Genomic DNA, 22,775 nt, shown 5'->3' with positions numbered 1-22,775 from the left:
ATTGCAGAAGAGACGCTTCATTTGCCTTGTTTTGCCCTGCCTTGTGGCACAATACAGTGCTCCTGATTACTTCCTCCCATAGTGTAAGACTTGCCTTGTATTTGATTGGCACTGCACTGCTCTAGACATGTACGGTGCTTTCGTAATGGAGCGTTTGCATCACTTCTGGTTTGTCTGTGCAGCAGTACTTAGAATCCCGGATTGGTATGCTGGCGATGCGGTAAGTGATCTCAGCTTTGGGTGCTTTAGTGGCAGTATTGAGGAATTTAAATCCTGCGCTATATACAATGATCTGTGAGGCTGCTCTATATACCATGATCTGTGAGGCTGCTCTATATACCATATTCTGTGAGGCTTCGTCATATACCATGATCTGTGAGGCTGCACTACATACCATGATCTGTGAGGCTGCACTGTGTAACCTGATCTGTGAGGCTGCACTATATACCATGATCTGGGAGGCTCAGCTATATACTCTGTCCTGTGATGCTGAGCTATATACTCTGATCTGTGAGGCTGAGCTATATACCCTGATCTGTGAGGCTGAGCTATATATACTGATCTGTGAGGCTAAGCTATTTACTCAGTCCTGTGATTCTGAGCTATTTACTCTGTCCTGTGATGCTGAGCTATATACTCTGTCCTGTGATTCTGGGGCTGTGTACTTTGTCTGTGATTGTGGGGCCGTATACTCTGACCTGTGTTGCTGAGCTGTATACTCCTGACAAGCAAGTTAATGATTGTGATTAGGGATGAGCCGAACACCCCCCGGTTCGGTTCGCACCAGAACTTGCGAACGACCCCCGCGTTCGGTACGAACATTAGAACCCCATTGAAGTCTATGGGACACGAACGTTCGAATTGGAAAGTGCTAATTTTAACGGCTAATATGCAAGATAGTGTCCTAAAAAGGGTTTGGGGACCTGCCTCCTGCCTCAGGGGACATGGGTCACTGCAAAAAAAAGTTTTAAAAACTGCCGTTTTGGCGGGAGCACTGATTTTAATGACGATTAAAGTGAAAAAAAAAAAGTGAAATATTCCTTTAAATATGGTGCCTGGGGGGTGTCTGTAGTATGCCTGTGAAGTGCCACGTGTTTCCCGTGTTTAGAACAGTCCCTGCACAAAATGACATTAAACGGAAATAACACCATTTAAAACTGCTTGCGGTTTTAATGTTATATCTGGTTCCTGCAATATGGTTGAAAATCATTGAGAAACATGGCATGGGTAGCCCTCCCTGCCCATTACCAGCCTATTTGGGTCTTGTACGCATATTAAGGGGAACCCCGTACCCATATTAAAAAAAGGAAATGCGTGTGGCCCCCAGGCCCTATATACTCAGAACAGCAGTATACAGGCGGTGCAAACAAGACAGGGACTGTGTAGGTTTGTTGTGTTAAGTTGAATCTGTTTGTCATTTTCAACCGGTACATTTTTAAAGTGTAGCTCCAGTCAAAAAAACTATCTTTAAGCTTTTTGGAAAACATAGGGAAGGGTTATCACCCCTGTATAATTTGTTTTGTCGTCCATCTTTTTTCATCTCACTTGCTGCTGTCTCCTTGCGTTTGCAAGTAGGAGATGTTTGTAAGTTGGATGTTTGAAAGTAGAGGCCTGCCCTATATTATAGCGGTATGTACTGGGTACAGAGCACGCAGACAGCACGCACTATCTCCTAACACTACTGACTGCAAGCTCTATTATTAACCACTTGTTAGCCCAATGTTTGCATAAAGTGAAAGATGAAGTTATGCTGAGTAAATAGATATCAAACATGTCACTCTTCAAAATTGCACATGCCCGTGGAATGGCGCCAAACGTCGCTACTTAAAAAATCCCCATAGGCGACGCTTTAATTTTTTTTTTACTGGTTACATGTTTTGAGTTGCAGAGGAGGTCTAGGACTAGAATTATTGCTCTCGCTCTAACATTCTCGGCGATACCTCACATGTGTGGCACATGCGAGCACATGGGGACATGGGCGCTTTAATTTTTATTTTATTTTTTTATTGTTCATTTTACTTTATTTATGTTAGTTTGACATTTTTTTCCCCAAAAATATATTTTTGATCACTTTTATTCCTATTACAAGAAATGTAAACATCCCCTGTAATAGGAATATGGGGTGACAGGTCCTCTTTACAGTGAAATCTGGGGGGTCAATATGACCCCACATCTCACCTCTAGGCTGGGAAGCCTGAAATAAAAAATAAAAAAAAGATTCTGGCTTTGATCGTACTGGCGAGTTGGTAGAAGCACCGGAGGGCGGTGAGGGGTGGGGGGCGTCTATGGCTGGGTATTTCAGGGTATCACCGAGTATGGCTGGGTATCTCTGAGTATGGCTGGGTATGGCAATTTATGACAGGGTATTACAGAGTATTGGCGGGGTATTGGCGGGGTACTACAGAGTAATAGCAGGGTACTGCAGAGTATTGGGGGTACTGCAGAGTAATGACGGGTACTGCAGAGTAATGGCGGGTACTGCAGAGTATTGGGGGTACTGCAGAGTAATGGGGGTTACTGCAGAGTACTGGGGGGTACTGCAGAGTAATGGCAGGGTACTGCACTGCAGAGTAATGGCAGGGTACTGCAGAGTATTGGGGGTACTGCAGAGTAATGGCGGGTACCGCAGAGTAATGGCGGGTACTGCAGAGTATTGGGGGGTACTGCAGAGTAATGGCAGGGTACTGCACTGCAGAGTAATGGCAGGGTACTGCAGAGTATTGGGGGTACTGCAGAGTAATGGTGGGTACTGCAGAGTAATGGCGGGTACTGCAGAGTAATGGGGGTACTGCAGAGTAATGGGGGTTACTGCAGAGTAATGGGGGGTACTGCAGAGTAATGGCAGGGTACTGCACTGCAGAGTAATGGCAGGGTACTGCAGAGTATTGGGGGTACTGCAGAGTAATGGCGGGTACCGCAGAGTAATGGCGGGTACCGCAGAGTATTGGGGGGTACTGCAGAGTAATGGCAGGGTACTGCACTGCAGAGTAATGGCAGGGTACTGCAGAGTATTGGGGGTACTGCAGAGTAATGGCGGGTACTGCAGAGTAATGGCGGGTACTGCAGAGTAATGGGGGGTACTGCAGAGTAATGGCAGGGTACTGCACTGCAGAGTAATGGCAGGGTACTGCAGAGTATTGGGGGTACTGCAGAGTAATGGCGGGTACTGCAGAGTAATGGCGGGTACTGCAGAGTATTGGGGGGTACTGCAGAGTAATGGGGGTTACTGCAGAGTAATGGGGGGTACTGCAGAGTAATGGCAGGGTACTGCACTGCAGAGTAATGGCAGGGTACTGCACTGCAGAGTAATGGCGGGGTACTGCAGAGTAATGGCAGGGTACTGCAGAGTATGCACTGGTATTGCAGAGTATTGGCAGGGAATTGAGGGGTTAAATTCGGTGAGCAGCGATGTGGGCACTGCAGATGCAGCCCACATCGCTGCTGACACCGATCTCTTTCCCCTCCGCTGTACCGATCGGTACAGAGAGGGGAGGGAGGAACAGGCGTCATAACATGACGCCGGTTTGTTTCCAAGTGATCACTCCGTCATTTGACGGAGCAATCACGTGGTAAACGGCCGCTATTAGCGGCCGTTTACCGTGATCCGTGATGCGACCCGGCGGTCACGGATGCTCTCGAGTGCGCACACCTCGGGGCACGCGAGAGCAGAATTCTGGGAGGCCGTTAATTAACGGCCTCTCAGAGTTAAACAACCGCCCTGAAGCCGTTAATCGGCAATGGGCAGTTGTTAAGTGGTTAAAGCTAGATCACTAGCTATATAGGTGAGGTGAATATAGTGGTGTATACTGCAGTCAGGGCACAGACAACAACCACTACACAGCAGCAAGATAGGAAATCAGCCAAAAACGATTGGTGTGTACTGTGTTGAAGGTACACAGAACACCCACTGCTTCAGATGCTAAGTAACACACTACACGAAGCCGCCTCAAAGGCGGCCTTATATAGTGTGGGGCATGCACTACACAGCCTGAGCTATGATTGGCCACAGGCAGGATGCCTGTGGCCAATCATGGCTCTCCTCGCTGCCGACGCTGCGATTGGCCAAGCATGCGGGGTCACAGTGCATGCTTGGCCAATCATGGGGCAGCAATGCACTGCGCCACCGCAGTGCATTGTGGTCCGCGCGCGCGTCACTCGAATTTTGACGCGAACGGCCCAAACGTTCGGAATTCGCCGAACGGCCGAACAGCCAATGTTCGAGTCGAACGTACGTTCGACTCGAACACGAAGCTCATCCCTAATTGTGATAAAATACAGTATCTTACAAAAGTGAGTACACCCCTCACATTTTTGTAAATGTGTTATTATTTCTTTTCATGTGACAACACTAAAGAAATTACACTTTGCTACAATGTAAAGTAGTGAGTGTACAACTTGTATAACAGTTTAAATTTGCTGTCCCCTCAAAATAACTCAAATAAAACACAGCCATTAATGTCTAAACCGCTGGCAAAAAAAGTGAGTACACCCCTGAGTGAAAATGTCCAAATTGGGCCCAAAGTGTCAACATTTTGTGTGTGCACCATTATTTTCCAGCACTGCCTTAACCTTCTTGGGCATGGAGTTCACCAGAGCTTCACAGGTTGCCACTGGAGTCCTCTTCCACTCCTCCATGACGACATCGCAGAGCTGGTGGATGTTAGGGACCTTGCGCTCCTCCACCTTCCATTTGAGAATGTCCCACAGATGCTCAATAGGATTTAGGTCTGGAGACATGCTTGGCCAGTCCATCACCTTTACCCTCAGCTTCTTTAGCAAGGCAGTGTTGAAATACTGCTCTGCGGCCCAGTCTCCGAAGGGAGGGGATGATGCGCTGCATCAGTATGTCCCAGTACAGGTTGGCATTCATTGTTCCCTCAATGAACTGTAGCTCCCCAGTGTCAGCAGCACTTATGCAGCCCCAAACTACTCCCACCACCATGCTTGACTGTATGCAAGACAAACTTGTCTTTGTATTCCTCACCTGGTTGCCGCCACACACACTTGACACCATCTGAACTAAATACGTTTATCTTGGTCTCATCAGATGACAGGACATGGTTCCAGTAATCCATGCCCTTAGTCTTCTTGTCTTTAGCAAACTGTTTGTGGGCTTTCTGGTGCATCATCTTTAGAAGAGGCTTCCTTCTGGGACGACAGCTATGCAGACCAATTTGATGCAGTGTGCGGTGTATGGTCTGAGCACTGACAGGCTGACCCCCCACCCCTTCAACCTCTGCAGCAATGCTGGCAGCACTCATGCATCTATTTCCCAAAGACAACCTCTGGATATGACGCTGAGCATGTGCACTCAACTCCTTTGGTCGACCATGACGAGGTCTGTTCTGAGTGGAATCTGTCTTGTTAAACCGCTGTATGGTTTCGGCCACTGTGCTGCAGCTCAAATTCAGGGTCTTGGCAATCTTCTTATAGCCTAGGCCATCTTTATGTAGAGAAACAATTTTTTTTTGCAGATCCTCAGAGAGTTCTTTGTCATGAGTTACCATGTTGAACCTCCAGGGACCAGTATGAGAGAGTGAGAGTGATAACACCAACTTCAACACACCTGCTCCCCATTCACACCTGAAACCTTGAGTCACATTACACTGGGGGGGGAAATGGCTAATTGGGCCCAATCTGGACATTTTCACTCAGGGATGTACTCACTTTTGTTTCCAGCATTTTAGACATTAATGGCTGTGTGTTGAGTTATTTTGAGGGGACAGCAAATTGACACTGTTATACAAGCTGTACAGTCACTACATAACATTGTAGCAAAGTGTAATATCCTCAGTGTTGTCACATGAAAAAATATTATAAAATATTAGGGGTGTGCTCACTTTTGAGAGATCTTGTAGGTCCGTTTTGCAGAGTGGGAGCAAGGATTGTATTTTTGGAGAACAGCTTTTTACTGGGTAAAGTCATTCTTGGTACTTACACTGTAGTTTTACATCACAGACACTCAAGAGTGTGACTGTGTATTTTTAGATCTCTGGTTTTGTCTGTTTGCCAGAATTGTAGTGGTAAAGGACTGATTCTGTGTGTAGTGTAGAAGAGGAAGGCTAAAGTGGTGAAGGTTTCTTTGCGTAACTGATTTTTAAAATCATAAAAAAACTTATATAAATGGCTCCAAACTTATATACATTTGTGAAAAAACTGACAGCTTCATCTTAAAGTGTGAAACACACTATTAATCAAAACCAAATGATTAAAGTAGGCACTATTCCTCTAAATGTGCATTTGTGATCTATGTTAAACAAACATATATATTCAATAATGGATTGATATCAAAAAATATAAAAATATATAAAAATATCAGCCTTTTTCAAACCTCTATCATAAAAATGAATACCGAATAACAGGCTTGTGATCAATGAAAAAAACGAAAAATGATATATACAGTATATATATATATATATATATATATATATATATATATATATATATATATATGTATATATATTAATGGAAAATTAAAAAGCCACAAAAAGCAAGTCCTTCGGGTTTAAGAATACAGTTCAATGTTTAACCCTCGGTATGCTTTATCCCATCCATCGTGCTCTTGTGTGGGTGACTCTGGAAAATAACACAGACCAGTGCTCCACTTAGTCTTAGTGATATTTTTGGCCCACAAAGCCCCAAGCTAACTTCACTTCTTCCTTAAATACTCCACATGACCTCCTCCAAAAATGAATTCTCCCATGAGTAGATGAGCATCAATCCTCAGAAAGGAAAATGACAGAGTGATTGTGCAACACTGTTTTATTAAAATTCCCTTTAAAATTCCATCCCAAAGTTTATGCTCTTACATTTAAAAGTGCCCAGATCTGCACCAGCTTGATTAGCATATCTGGATACACAAAAAAAATGCTCCGTCAGACTATTCGTTGTGCTCCACCATTACTCTTACCCAGCCGAGGCATGCCTTCCACTACAGGTTGTAAGTGATGCCACTTTACGGTCCACGGGTATTCAGACAGCGATCCGACCTCTATGCATTTCGCTGTGATAGCATCATCCGGACCTCCTGATGACATTATCACAGCGAAATGCACAGAAAATGAAGTTGGCTTTGTGGGCCAAAAATATCACTAAAGGCTTGACTGGTCCTGGTGGCATTAGGGCTCTGGTGAGTGAATTCTTAGCATCACTAGTGGTGGAACACTGGTCTGTGTTATTTTCTAGAATCACCCACACAAGAGCATGGTGGATGGAATGAAGTATACCAAGGGTTAAACATTGAACTATATTGTTAAACACAAAGGACTTGCTTTTTGTGGCTTTTTCACTCGTTTGTCTGTTTAGCGGTTGGAGGGATATGAGGTTGAAAACAGGAAGAGCATGAAGCTAATAGGGTAGTGATCAGAGAGAGGAAAAGGATTGTTGAAAGCTTGCAAGAAGTACAAAAGATAAGAGAATACAAGGTCAAGGTCAAAAGAAGAGCATAAGCTAATACGTTTAGAAGTAGCTGAAGTATTTAAAATAAAAGGGAAGTTGAAGTCAACAAGAAAGATTGTGGGAATTTCAGAGGAGAGAAAGTAAGGTAGCTGAGCAGAGAAGTCATCAAGCAAGCTTGATGTCAGTCCAGAAGGCTGATAGATCACAGTAATTCCCAAAGCATCCAGAGAAAATAGACAATAATAGTGAGCTTCAAACAAGGGGAGGGACAGAGAGGGAGGTGAGGGAAGAGTCTGGATGGTGCTTTATGGGAATGGAAGGATTTCAACCCCACCTCTCTTTCATCCACTGGGTCTGGGAAGGTGAGTGCAGAAGAGGTCATCATGGGATAAGGCAGCAGGAGAGGCAGAGTCAGATTCTTGAAGCCAGGTTTCAGTAACACAAAAGGGTTGATTTACTAAAACTGGAGTGCAAAATCTGGTGCAGCTCTGTACAGCTTCCATTTTTTTTTTCTCAAAGCCTAATTGAACAAGCTAAAGTTAGAAGCTGATTGGCTATCATTCAAAGCTGCACCAGATTTTGCACCCTCCAATTCTAGTAAATCAACCCCATTGGAGGTTAAAGGAGTTGGTGATAAAAAGGTTCAGGACAGAGGTGAGTTTGTTACAGGCTGAGCAAGGTACAGGGGTAGGGAATAGGGGTGAAGGAAAGAGAGTTTAAGGAGATAACCGTGAAGCAAAACTGTTAGCAATTTGTTAGTTTCAGTTAAAGGTGGATGCTGAGAGCACCATAGATTACCATGAAGCAAAATTAATAACAAGGAGTCCGTTTAAAGGAGTTGTAAAGGCACAAGTTTGTTTATCTTAATGCATTCTATTCATTAAGATAAAAAAAAAACTTTTGTGTGTAGCAGCTTCCCCAGCACCCCATAAATACTTACCTGAGCCCTATCTCTCTCCAGCGATGTCCACGAATGTCTAAGCTATCCAAGACACTCCTCCTGATTAGCTAAGACACAGCAGCAGCACCATTGGCTCCCACGGCTGTCAATCAAAGTCAGTCAGCCAATCTGGGGAGAGAGGCCGGGTCAGGGCTCTGTGTCTGAATGGATACACAGAGCTCTGACTTGGCTCAGGTGCCCCCATAGAAAGCTACTGGTTGAGAGGGCACTCAATAGGAGGGAGTGGCCAGGAACAGCAAAAAAAGACCTGAGAAGAGGGGGATCCAGGCTGCTCCTTGTAAAACCAAATGCACAGAGGAGGTAAGTATAACATGTTTGTTATTTTAAAAAAAACTTTACAATCACTTTAAATTAAAGGTGGATGCTGAGCAGCATAGATTACCATGAAGCAAAATTGAATCTATCAAGGTTTTCTATCTTGTCTGCTCAGTAGACCTTATATGGAAACTGTGATCTAATGTTCATAGGCATCGTTCTGAAAATGATGTTACACATCACATGACTGGGAGACAGGAGACTCCTTTGAATATATCACTGTACCCAGCACTGAAAACAGTGTCAGAGTAGAAGCTTCTTTCATTGTATCTCCAACCTCTGAAAGTCTTTAACTGCTGCTGGACCCCAATAGTGTTTTATTGCTATTTTATCCACATTGTAGATTTTTCCCTCTCCCTGTTTTGGTGACCACATTATCACCAAAACAGGAAGTAAAAAAGTAATGCATTTTTTGTGTCTTTTACACATACCTGGAATTCAGCTTTAGTTTTACTGGACACCAATGAGTTTGAGACTGATAGTAGATATTGGACTGCAGATTATTGGCCATCATATTGTCAGCAGTTTAAATATGCAATTATGGCCCTAAATCTTTGCGTTTTTAGGCTGGGTTCACACCGCTGCGGGGGGAGAACCGGATGTGATTCGCACAGCAAATCACATCCGATCTCCGTAGCGCTGCGAGTTCAGCCATACAGATAGTATGGCTGAACTCGCAGCGGTCCCGCAGCAAACTCGCACGGGACCCTTTTTTGGGTCCGCAACGGAATCGGATCGCATGGGGGTTCACACCATGCGATCCGATTCCTGTGCGAGTCGGCAGATCGCACTGCGATATGCCGACGGATCTGGGGGTGTCATTAACATAACATTGACACCCCCAGCCGTCCGCATAGGGCAGTGTGAACTGCCGGCGGGAGGTATGCGATGCGGGAACCTAGCCTTAAGGGTTCACATTGCTGCGATGCGGGAACGCCGCGAATCCGCGGCGTTTTTCCGCATCGCATACCTCCCGCCGGCAGTTCACACTGCCCTATGCGGACGGCTGGGGGTGTCAATGTTATGTTAATGACACCCCCAGATCCGTCGGCATATCACAGTGCGATCTGCCGACTCGCACAGGAATCGGATCGCATGGTGTGAACCCCCATGCGATCCGATTCCGTTGCGGACCCAAAAAAGGGTCCCGTGCGAGTTTGCTGCGGGACCGCTGCGAGTTTAGCCATACTATCTGTATGGCTGAACTCGCAGCGCTACGGAGATCGGATGTGATTTGCTGTGCGAATCACATCCGGTTCTCCCCCCGCAGCGGTGTGAACCCAGCCTAAAGGAAAGTAATTCCAGAGTGTAGCTGATATCAAGTACAGCAGAAAGAGAGGATTGGACATGGTTGTATATCGTTAAGTAAGGAAAGTGGAAGACAAAGAGACCATTGTGTGAACTCATGACACAAACATAGTGTAAGATTTAATGGCCAGCTTAATAGAGGAGAGGTGGCTCCCCTCCATCATGGGAAGTTTAACACAGCCAGGGCCTTCTGTAGCATAGGGATACATATAACAGAGCCTCTTTCAGTCTTCCCCTGTGGTCCCCCTGTTTTTACTCATTTATTTTAGAAGCATTGGATGTTTTTCAAGGATATTTAGGCCCAGACAATTATGTACAAAGTTGAACAAATCTGTTGACTATAATGCAGAACCATCCAGGACCATGATACCTGGATACCAGTGTTTGGGGGTAGGCATGGTTAAACAGACCATATACAGCTGGATGAGACTGTATGAAATGAAAATATCAAACCCCCAGAATCACTGTCCCTTCGTTTGATATGCATATGACTTGTGCATTCACATTCACCTTATAGTATCTTGCAGTTTTCTAGATCTATTTTTCTATCATAGCACGCTTGCAATTACCAATATGCAGACAATAAACATAGACACATTTGCACACATAACAATGCCTAGATGTAGCACAAATATGACAACATGTGGGCTAAAAATGAGTATTCAAGGCAATCCATAGGAGGAAAAACAGGCAATGCTAGAAGTGCATAAATACACTCGTGTCTGCTACAATATGTCTCCACTAAACCGATAATTGTGGCATTACGTGGGAAACAAATGGGCTGCTCTGACATTATGCAGGCAACAAATGGACAGTATCCTGGAAACCATTGAGTTATGGAGAAAATCAAATGCATTTACAATAAGTGAAACCCAGTGTGTCTCCTTGTGCCCTCTTACTTATACTGTCAACACTGCCAGCCCAGCCAGTAGATATCCACCCCTCTACCACACATGTTCAGTACACAAATGGTGGTACTGTACATGAGGAGAAGGAAGCACAGCCCACACCTCCTCTTGCCTCTCTCACCTGCAGCAATTACCTTTGCTCTGGAAGGCTGAGTAGATTAATACCAGTCCACAAGGAAAAGAACATTTGGCCTGAGCTTTTTTTTTTTTTTTTTTTTTTTTAAATGTACCTAAAGCCCAAACTTTTTTTTTTGTTTTGGAAAGAATTATGTCAGCATCCTTATCAGGTATTTACTGCTGTCTGTGTTCTGTCTGGGGAGAAAACCTAGTTACCAGGATACAGTGGGGTTGATTTAGGCCCCTTTCACACATGCGGACATCATGTCCGTATTTCATCCATCCGTTTGCGGATGAAATACGGACATACATGCATTCCTATGGGATAGCGGGTGTCTATCATCCTCCTCCGCTATTGTCAGATTCTGCAGACGGAGGAAAATTCTATTTTTCTATCCGTCTGCAGAGCGGATCGGATGAACACGGACAGACGGTCTGTGCTCATCTGATCCCCCATAGAGGAGAGCGGAGAGCTGACAGGGCGGTCCCTGCACAGTGTGCCCAGACCGCCCTGTCCGCCGCCGGCTCAGCGGGGACAACAGAACGATCCCCGCTGAGCAAGCGGATCATAATGGGGCGGATCATTACTGATCCGTCCAGTGTAAAAGGGGCCTTACTAAAACTAGAGAGTGTAAAATCTGGTGCAGCTTCCAGTTTTTTTTTTTGTCAAAGCTTAATTGAACAAGCTAAAGTTAGAGGCTAATTGGCTACCATGCACAGCTGCCCCAGATTTTGCACTCTCCAGTTTTAGTAAATGAACCCCAAAGTGAAAGGAGCTGTCACTAAAACAATACTATTTCAATGAGTACATGCGTTGCAGTGACAATGTGGGCCATAGACAGATTGACTTTCTTTCCTGCGGCCATGGGTTGTAACCTTAATTTCCCCATTACTGCAGTCGGTATTGATGGGAGAATTCCTCCCGTGGAGCCATTGTGTTCTCCCCGCAGAGGGATGGGGAAGCCATCCCTCCAGGGAGAGCGCAGTGATTATTGCTAGCAGCTGTAACAGCCGATAGCAATAATCACATGTAAAATCCAACAGGTTGGTTGAACTCCAGTTAATCAATCGATCACCTTAGGTACATTCAGCCTGTCCATACATGGCTCAAATCTCTATGGCCTGCTTAAGGGCAAATTCACAATGACCAGTTTTTGATGTGCTTTTGGTGTTTAAGGTTCCATTCACACCTGTACATCTCCAAAGTTACGCCAACTTTGGAGTGCAACTTTGGATGGGTGCAACTTGGATACGACTTTGGCTTTAACCAGTAATAGTGGACAACTGTTGCACACAAGTTGCATTGTATAACATTCAGGTACGATTTTCATGCAACTTTTAAAGGTTAACACTGAAGTCTATGACCCTCAAGTTGCATGAAAGTCAGACCAAAGTAGTGCATAAACTACTTTGAAGTTGCTGTAACTTGTTGTGCATATATGAATGTTTATCATTGGAAAACATGAGGAATGACTTGTCGTGCAACTTTTATGTCCAAAGACTGCCCTCTGATCAACTCCACCTAGACGGAGAAGGATGAATTGCTTTTAGTGGACTGGATTGGATTGGAGGTAGATCGGTGTACACGAACACAAGTCCATTTACACCTGCAGCTCCACAGGAGTGAATGGACCATCCGATTAGGTTCACCTGAATAACCCACAGACGAACCTGATCAGAACAATTGTGTGAAAGGGGCCTAAAACTTAACCTGTTGGCTTTCCAACCAATTTTTTTCCATACCACTTTAACAATGCAAATTTTGACTATTAGCTCACTTACTATACCATTGCCTAACTTCCTTCCATATCATATCATAATACTCTCTCTCTCTCTCTCTATTTCCCCCCCCTCTCTCTCTCTCTCCCTCTCTTTCTTTCTCTCTCTCTCTCTCTATTTCCTCCCCTCTCTCTCTCGTACTTGCTTTCTCTCTCTCTCTATTCCCTCCTCTTTCTTTCTCTCTCTCTCTTTCTTTCTCTCTCTTTCCTCTCCCTCTCTCCTCTCCCTCTCTTTATATTCCCTCTCTCTCTCTCTCTCTCTCTCTCTATTTCCTCTCTCTCCTTCCCTCTCTCCCCCCCCCCCTCTCCATTCCCTCCTCTTTCTCTGTCTCTTTCTTTCTTTCTCTCTCTCTCTCTCTCTCTCTTTATCTCTCTCTTTCCTCCTTTTCTTTCTTTCTTTCTTTCTTTCTTTCTTTCTTTCTTTCTTTCTTTCTTTCTTTATTTCTCTTTCTATTTCCTCTTCTTTCTTTTTCTCTCTCTTTCTTTCTATTCCCCTCTTTCTCTTTCCCCCTCTCTCTCTCTTTCTTTCTTTCTCTCTCTCTCTATTTCCTCCTCTTTCTTTATTTCCTCTTCCTTCTTTCTTTCTCTTCCTCCCCCCCCCCTCTCTCTCTCTCTGTCACTCCTTCTCTCGCTCTCTATCCCCATCTCCCTTTCTTTCTTTCTTTCTTTCTTTCTTTCTTTCTTTCTCTATTCCCCCCTTTTCCTTTCTCTATTTCCTCTTCTTTCTTTCTCTTTCTTTCTTTCTTTATTTCTTTCTATTCCCACCCCCTCTCTCTCTCTCATTCTCTCCCTCCATCTCTCTCTCTTTCTTTCTTTCTTTCTTTCTTTCTTTCTTTCTTTCTTTCTCTCTCTCTCTCTCTCTAGGAGCACTTCATAGTTCCTAAATATATAAAGTACATCTATACAAATCACAGTTTGCTTACAGAAGAATCACATCAAACCTATACTACTTTTGAATGAGAAGATGTCACTGCTTTGCTTTCTGTAAAGCATTGTGATCAAATATTTATAGTGGTAATAGACCTTTCCTGAACTTTTTTTTCTATTATTCTGTATGAAGGAAGATGGCGTGACTTTAGGGACAAATGCCTGTTCCATGTTAAAACATCTGCCTGACCTCTTATGCACTCACGGGAGTAGTGGAAATTGGATACACACATACGGTACACACACACACACACACACACACACACACACACACACACACACACACACACACACACACACACACACACACACACACACACAATGAGATCAGCATAGCAGAGGGAGGATGCTTCAATGTCAGTATGCAGCATCAGTTATTAACCTCTTCTGAGCCTAAACATGATAGCATTGTTAGGTGTCTAAAGGCCTTAATATTCTGTACTCACTTGTCCAGCACAAAGTACAAGTCAAAGGCTCCTTGACAGTTAGGCTCTTCAGCCATAAGGGGAGGACTACAAGACAGCAGAAGCAGTATCGGAGATAGCATCCTCCAGAGCCTTAGGAGCTCCTCAGTCCTGCACCTCTTCATTGTTTTTCCTTTATCTTCTCACACGGGTGGGGTCCTTTAGTACTGCAATAAGTGAAAAAAAATAGAAAAACAGCCTTAGGGACAGTCTTCTGAGTTCTTCCTTTCTGCAGAACCGTTTCTCTCTTTCTCACACATTTGACACACACACACACACACATAGACTAACAGCCCTCGTTGTCTAAGCTTCCATATGTCCCTCCAGCCTTTTCTCTCTTTCCCCCCTTTCTTTCCTGTTTCTCATTCTGCTTTGTACCGTCTCTTTCCCTGCCAGAGGTCTTCGGATGACAACAGAGCTCTCTGGTGTGTCAGCTTCCTGCTCGGTGTTCCTTTTCAATCCTTGCCACAAGTTTGACTTTTTTGTGTCAGTAGTTGGAGGTTTTCCCCTGTTCTTTTTTTGCAGTTGGTGACGGTTAGTTCCCCCCTTGTCTCTCTCACCTTATATAGAAAGAGGCAATCCGGTGGTTTGCTTCCTGCAGCTGTGAGTGATCTGATAGGAGTACAGTGTTGAGTGTATGACTGGGAGGGGTGGAGTAGTCTGGTAAGAGCATGCTTAAAGTACCCAAAACTTTACACACACAATTCTAGCTCTGCACAGTTACAACACCAAGACTGGCTTAGCGGCTAACCTCATGCAAAATCACTGCTCACAGAAGTCTGTTCAGTATTGCATTATTAGAACAACAATATGAGGGTTATTTATGAAAGGCAAATCCACTTTGCACTGTAAGTGCACTTGGAAGTGCAGTCGCTCTCAATCTCAGGGGTAGATCTGAAATGAGGGGAAGCTCTGCTGATTTTATCATCCAATCATGTGCAAGATAAAATGCTGTTTTTTATTTTCCTTGCATGTCCCCCTCAGATCTACAGCTACTGCACTTCCAAGTGCACTTGCAGTGCAAAGTGGATTTGCCTTTAGTAAATAAACCCCTAAGTCAGCTGTATGCCTATATAGTTTGTGACACACAAAATTAGTAAAAACTTCAAACAAAACAAAATGTCTTCCTTTTTTTATTTTATTCACTGTTCTCCTTACCTACTCACAGCATTTCTACTGTAAAGATCGATGTGCTTTCACATCACAGCCTATGGAGCTGACTTGTCCATGTGCAGCCTGCAGACCCCGGAGTTTCTTGAAGACGTTGCTGGGTCAGGAGGATAGCAGGAAGTGAGGTGGCCAGGGAGGGACAAACAGTCCATCATTTAGGTCCACTTAAAAAAAATGGGGGGAAATCCTATAACAAAAGCTAGTTATTGCATAAACGGAAGCCTGATGAATTATACTTCTCTTAAAGGGTAACTCCACTTTTTGTTGAGAAAACAAAATATTCCCCTCTGGGTGATGTATGTACATTGCAAGGATTTTAACAAATTGTGTTGCAGATTCCTACCTTTTTGTTATTCTGAAGAAATCCATGTGTGTTTCTCTGTGCCCATGTGGGAAAGAGAATCTAATGGGAATGGTTTCATAAATATCAATCTTCTGTGCACCTGCAGGGCTTGATTGAGGAAAGCTGCTGGGTCTGCATCACTTTAGCCATGATTTCCTATGGAAATATTGCAGGGGATGCCTAATATCTGACTTGTATTTTAGTGTAGACTTCTGGGAAAATCAGTGAGCCAATCACACAAGCAGGAAATTATGTTTCTGGGGGGACGATCTGTGCACATTCTGTGTATAGGACATCTCCAGGTAGCCATATTGCATTGCATTTTTAGAAAATTACAGAGGCTGCAGAATGAAAAGGAAAGGTAATTTTTATTAACATTCAACTACAACATGATTTGTGTCACAATTGTATACACTATGTTACTTTTTCTTTACTACTTTTGGGGACTTCGGGTGGAATTTCAATAGATATCTGTGCAGGAACCTGCACAGATGTCTTGAAAATGCCCCTGAAGTCGGACTGACATGCGGCGAATGAAATTTTTTGAATTCAGTCGAACTCTCAGAATTTCAGTCCCGCAGCAGTTTGAACCTAGGCTAAATCCTTTTTGCTGAGCAATCACTTTGAAAAACACCCAACCTAGAATTTCTAGCTGTAGCTATTTTGACTGCTTGTCGAACAGCCAGCGCAGTTATACTACGGCAGGTTGGCTCGGCTGCGCGAATCGCAGTAGGTGTACATCGGGCTTGTACACGGCTTTCGGTCACTATTGTTCCCTGTAAAGTAAACAAGGCATATCTCTGTTCTGTCAGGGGATGACACAGAGATCCTATCTTTCTGCTATGCAAGAAGATGGATCTTTGGGTTATCCCAGGCAGCCCATCCCCCATACAGTTAGTAAATACACTCAGGGAACACATTTAACCCCTTAAAGCGGGAGTCCGCCGGGAATCCGCGTTTTTTTTTTTTTTTAAAGCCAGCAGCTGCAAATACTGCAGCTGCTGACTTTTAAAATAGTGACACTTACCTGTCCAGCGCGCCCCCGATGTCGGCACCCGAAGCCGATCTCTCGATCGTCTCTCGGGTGCTGCCGCCGCCATCTTGGGTATGGGAATCAGGAAGTGAAGCCTTTCGGGTTCATTTCCCGGTTCCCTACTGCGCATGCGCGAGTCGCGCTGCGCAATAAGGATGGACCCGCTGCCTCTGGGAGCTGTGTGTTTCCCAGCAGGCAGCGGGGGACTTTCGGAAAGGGGCGTAATGTACGCCCCTTTCCGCAGAGAGCCATCCCGGAAGTGGGTGCAGATACCTGTACTGTACAGGTACCTGCACCCCCCTCCCCCCTGAAAGGTGCCAATTGTGGCGCCGGAGGGGGGGGGTCCCGATGAGCGGAAGGTCCACTTTAGGGTGGACCTCCGCTTTAATCACCCCTGATATAAATCTCTTCCCTGCCAGTGCCATTAGTACAATGTCAGTGCATATTTTTTGCATGGATCACTGTAATAATGTCACTGGTTCCCCAAAAAATGTAAAAAATGTCAGTTATCTCTAAAATACCTGGGGGTCCACCTAACGCCTTCCTACGACTCTCTCTATGCAGCCAACTTTCCCCAACTGCTTGTATCTATCAAAACATCCTTAGCCAAGTGGAGATCTCTGCGGCTGTCGTTGCTTGGTCGTCTCGCAAAACTAAAAATGACCGTTTTACCCAAACTTTTGTACCTCTTTGAGACTTTGCCCATCCCTATCCCTGCCTCACTTTTTAAAAAACTCCAGAGTGACCTTTTAAATTTTTTCTGGAACTATAAGAGACACCGGATCAGCAAATCAGTTCTGTACGCCCCCCGTACCCAGGGCGGCCTAGCATTCCCCAATATAGCCAAATACTACCTGGCTGCCCAGTTGCGTCCTGTGGCCTCCTGGTGTACTCTCCACGCTTTTAATCGCTGGACGCAGATTGAGAAGCTGTGGTTAGCCCCCATTCACCCGAACTCCATGCTTTGGAGCTCAGATATTACACATGGGGGGGCACACCTCCTGGGCCCCATGGCGCTGCTGCGCACGCTTTGGCGGCGCGCGAAATTGTCGTATCCGCTTACTACTGACTCCTCACCGGTGACCTCATTCCTGTTCACGCCAAATATCCCGGACAGCCTGACCTCGCAGATGTCCCACTTTTGGATGAACAGAGACTTATTTCATTATGGCCACCTGATAGACCCCAGAACTAGATTTTTGAAATCCTTCCAGGACTTACAGCACACCTTTAATCTACCCAAACAGGCCTTCTTTAGTTATCTGCAACTACGGCACTATGCCCATTCATTTGTGGCCAACCTTTGTTTTTCCCCTTTAACTGAATTTGAAAAAATATGTTTGGAGGGCTCTTCCCCACAGGGTATGATATCCCGCACCTACCAGCTTCTGATCGCGTCCCCCTCACCGGACGGGCCAAGACATGCCTATATGGGCAAGTGGGAGCAGGCCCTGGGTGAAACTATACCCCTAAACACGTGGCAGCGTATCTGGTCGCAGGCTTCCAGAAGCTCCATTTGCACACTCTACAAGGAGAACCAATACAAGATCCTATTCCATTGGTATCAGACCCCGGACCTGCTCCACTCCATATACCCACTGACTGACTCCCGTTGCTGGCGCTGCCATAAAGATAGGGGAACGTTACTCCATATCTATTGGACGTGCCCCCTACTTCACCCATACTGGCTGATGGTGCAGTCCTTGCTCCGATCTATCTTTGGCGCTGAGGTGCCCTTGGATCCCAAAATTTATCTGTTGGGTCTACCACCTGTCTCCTTCACTAAAAGGTCACAGAAACTATTGTCGCATGTATTAACCGCAGCCCGCTGCCTGGTGGCCCTAAAATGGAAGCAGACGGACCCCCCCTCCTTATCTGAGCTCCACGCCAGGATCAGAGATGTTAAGAGGATGGAATACCTGACGGCCTCCCTGAATGACACCCTTGATAAGCACGACGGAATCTGGGGGCCTTGGGTCCTATTCGAGACTCCCCCAGCCTACTGATGCATGTTTTTTTTTTTCTCATGGGGCTACTGCTGCCTGAGGTGGCTGTTTTTTTGGGACAGCCCTGGGCTCTGGGGGCGGGAGGCTGCCTTAACCCTTTTGCACCCTATTTCTATTCTTTCTCTTCTCTTCCTGACTTAGCTTTTCCCTTCTCGGATGCTCCTATTGCTATATGTTGAAGTGACCTGTCACAGGAGACCCGCTATTGCGGCCCTTTTACTCTATAGTAGTTTATTAGGATCTCAGGGGTCATAAACGTTACGAACCGCCACCTACTCTTACCCCTACTCGGGATGCTGGTTTAACTGACAATCTGATGTTGTGATTATTACTGTACTATGCATCATCCTGTGCTCTTTATTGGGAATGCTCTGTTCTCCTTTTTATGCTTTTTTCCTTTTTCCTGTTCGCACGATTCTTCGTGTTCTTGTTCACCTTTCCTATTTTCCTTCTTTCTCTTTAAGTTCCCTTCCTTTTTCTATTTTTGGTCACAGAAAGGTTTGTTAAATTGACCGGTAGCAGGCTGCAGGAATCTAACTCTCCCAGTAACTGAGTGTCATTGTATTGTAATGCATGAGTTGATGCAATGTTGTATTCTTTGCCTTTGCTTACTGTGGTCTGTGACCGCTTACTTTTATTGCCTGTGCCTTATTGTTCCTTCTTTGATTTCTTTGTTTCACTTGAAATTTCAATAAAATGTCAGTTTTCAAAAAAAAAAAATGTCAGTTAGGTGTCTGATCTGTCTGCTGCAGCAGTCCCGCTAAAAATCAATAAATAAATAATAAAAATGCCATGAATCTATCCCATATTTTATAGATGCGATAACTTTTGCGCAAACCAATCAATATACACTTATTGTTTGTTTTTTTTACCAAAAATATGTAGCAGAATACATTTTTTATTTGGGTATGTTTTATTAATTTGTTAATTTAATTTAATTAATTTATTAATTGTCAGTCTTTTTTTGGTTATAGCACAAACAATAAAAACCACAGAGCTGATCAAATACCACTAAAAGAAAGCTCTATTCGTAGGAAAAAATAACATTTTATTTGGGTACAGTGTTGCACGACTGCGCAATTGTCAGCTAAAATAACGCAGTGCCGTATCAAAACATGGCTTGGTGATTAAGGGGGTAAATCCTTCCAGGGCTGAAGTGATTAAAGAGGCATGCTGTAGGTAACCCCTCTCCCCTGGGCCTGGTCTTCTCCCTTGCCTCGTGATGTCTCCCTCACTCCCAGGCAGCTTCTTAGTCCCTTTTCTTCTCTGCCCCCAGAGCATGCTGGGGTGTGTAGTTCTGCCCCGAGGTATTGTTATAGGGCCGCTGAAGTTGGGGACTACATGTCCCAGGATCCTTTTTCCCAGCAGTTCTTTAATTTTGTTGGCTCTCTTTTCCTGCCAATAAGGAAGCAGTGGAGGGAGCAGAGTGGGCAGTCACGTCTAACAGCGCAGCTCGGCGCCCTGTGTGAAAAAGAGGAGAGGGAGGAGAAATTCCCCCAGTGCTGACATGCACATTCTCTCTCATGAGAGCCTGTCGGTATCTGTATTAATCCCAGCAGTGGCCATTGGGAGGTACGGGGCCACGGCCTGGCTGAGCAGGACACACGCTACATTTGTATAGTGAAGCTTTAACTCATTTACTAAGATCTGCAGCAACTGAACTTGCAGAGTACAACTGCACTTGCAAAAGTGCACAGTCTATTTGCCTTTAGTAAGTCAACCCCTGTGTTTCTAATTGCAGTCACACCAGGGCCAGTGACAACAGACCAGTGTATGCCAGCAACAGTGTTCTTGATCATCATCACACCGGTATAGTGTCATCAGACCAGTGTAAGTCAGAAACAGTGGTCACGCTAGCTGCCACACCAGCCCCAATGTCACCAGACCAATACAGCCAGTCACAGTGTTCTTGATCACCACCACATAAATCCAAGTGTCATGAGACCAGCGTAAGCTAGTAACAATATATCTGATCGCTGTCACACCAGCTCCAGTGTCGCCAGTGCAGCCAAGAACAGTGTTCCTGATTGCTGCCACACTAACCACAGTGTCACCAAACCAGTGTTCATGATCACTAGCCACACCAGCCCCAGTGTCACCAGGTCTGTGTAAGCCAACAACAATGCCTCTAATCACTGCCACAGCAATTCCAGTGCTGCTAGACCAGTGCAGCCACTACACCAGTCCCAATGTCTTTAGACCAGTGCAGCCAGCAACAGTTTTTTAACCGCTTACACATGAGGGCCTGTGTCACTAGACCAGTGCAAACCAGCAACAGTGTTCCTGTTCACCTACACACCAGTTCAAGTTTTGCTAGATTGGTTCAGTCAACAACAAATGTTCTAACCTGCTTCCACACCAGGGCTTCTGTTACCAGAGTCACCAGAGACAGTGTACTGTAAGCCAGCAAACATTTTCTTGATTGCCTTCACACAAGTCCCAGGGGGTTATTTACTAAAGGCAAATCCACTTTGCACTACAAGTACAAACTATAAGTGCAAAGTACACTTGAAATTGCACTGAAAGTGCACTTGGAAGTGCAGTCGCTGTAGATCGGAGGGGGACATGCAAGGAAAAAAAAAACAGCATTTTAGCTTGCACATGATTGGATGATAAAATCAGCAGAGCACCCCTCATTTCAGATCTACCCTTCAGATTTACAGCGACTGCACTTCCAAGTGCGCTTTCAGTGCAATTTCAAGTGTACTTTGCACTTGTAGTTTGCACTTGCAGTGCAAAGGGGATTTGCCTTTCGTAAATAACCCCCTCAGTGTCACTAGCCCTGTGTAAGCCAGCAACAGTGCCCCTGATCACTGCACACCAGTACAAATTTCACCAGACCAATGTAACTCAGAGTTCCTAATCGCCTACTAACCAGTTTCAGTGTCACTAGACCAGTGCAGCCAGCAACAATTTTCCTAATCACGTTCACACCAGGGACTGTGTCACCAGACCAGTGTAAAAAAGCACATGTGTTCTTGATTGCCACTACATGCATCCCAATGTCACCAGACCAGAGTAATCCAGCGACAACATTCTTGATCGCTGCTACACCAGTCCCAATGTAATTAGGCCAAGTGGGTAGGTAATCACTGATCACAAAAGTAGCACTTCTACTAACCAATAAAGTCTTCTAGTGACCATTTCTCCCTGACTACCAATGTAAGGAAGAACCTCTCTTGCTGACCACAAATATAAGGAGATACTTTTCCCCACCACTAATGAAAAGGAGCCCTTCTCCAACTGTCCATTAATATGAAGTGACCAGTTATGTAAGATGACCCTTCTCCCACTGACTACCAATGGAAGGACACAGTTACTCTGCTTACGCCAATGTAAAGGGACCCTTCTCCTGCTGACCACAAATGAAAGGTGATACTGCTACCACTGAGAACCTATGTGGGGGTGTATTTCTACCACTCATGACACTGTGTAGTAGTCTTTCTCCCATAGACTATAAATGTAAGGAACAATCCTTTCACTGACCATCAATGTAAGGATGCACTTCTACTGACCACCAATTTATAGAAGCCCAGCTCCTACTGACTACCAATGTAAAAGCAGAATGTACACTGATCACTAAAGTAACATTATCACATACACTGTATACCAATGTAGCAGGTACATTTGCATCAATTAATGTATAGAAATGATTAATTCCAGCCACCAATGTAACTAGAATTTCTACGCTGACCACCATTGTAAAATGACATTTTACACTGACCACTAATGTAACATCAAATTTTAAACTGACCGCCATTGTAATGTAATTAATTCACTCAACTAATGTAATCAGGAATTATAGCACCAATGTATGGGGGCATTTACACCACCAATGTGACAAGGGGAAATACATTGACTACTTACAGTATGTTCTTTTATTGGGTAGAGAGATTTGACTTTCTAGATACATTTGAGGAGGTGTTCAGATGAGTGGGGCTGTAAAGGAAGCTAAATAGGAGTGGGATGGGGACAGTTTGCATTGTCAGTGCTTTTGTGGTATAATATCATTTGGTGTTGCTAGTTAATATTACTTTGCTTTTAAAG

At 44.7% G+C, this 22,775-nt stretch overlaps 1 protein-coding gene across 2 annotated transcripts in view; it reads right to left on the bottom strand.

Annotated features, from left to right (window-relative positions):
- Positions 1-14,831, bottom strand: part of ANTXR2 (ANTXR cell adhesion molecule 2) — a 301,029-nt gene extending 286,198 nt beyond the window's left edge. Inside the window, exons 1-2 of one of the 2 annotated variants that reach the window (XM_077476177.1) lie at positions 14,737-14,831; positions 14,159-14,343 (exon numbers count right to left, since the gene is read on the bottom strand). In XM_077476177.1, coding sequence (XP_077332303.1) covers positions 14,159-14,301 — 143 coding nt within the window. In that variant the 5' untranslated portion in view covers positions 14,302-14,343; positions 14,737-14,831. The other variant, XM_077476176.1, reaches the window with a different exon arrangement.
- Positions 14,832-22,775: the final 7,944 nt, after the last annotated feature.

The sequence above is a fragment of the Lithobates pipiens genome, unplaced genomic scaffold (genome assembly GCF_037356315.1).
Source record: "Lithobates pipiens isolate NorthernLeopardFrog02 unplaced genomic scaffold, aLitPip1_a1.2 Scaffold_13, whole genome shotgun sequence".
NCBI lineage: Eukaryota > Metazoa > Chordata > Amphibia > Anura > Ranidae > Lithobates > Lithobates pipiens.
The sequence above is the reverse complement of the archived record's forward strand: the minus strand, read 5'-3'. Positions and strand labels throughout refer to the sequence as shown.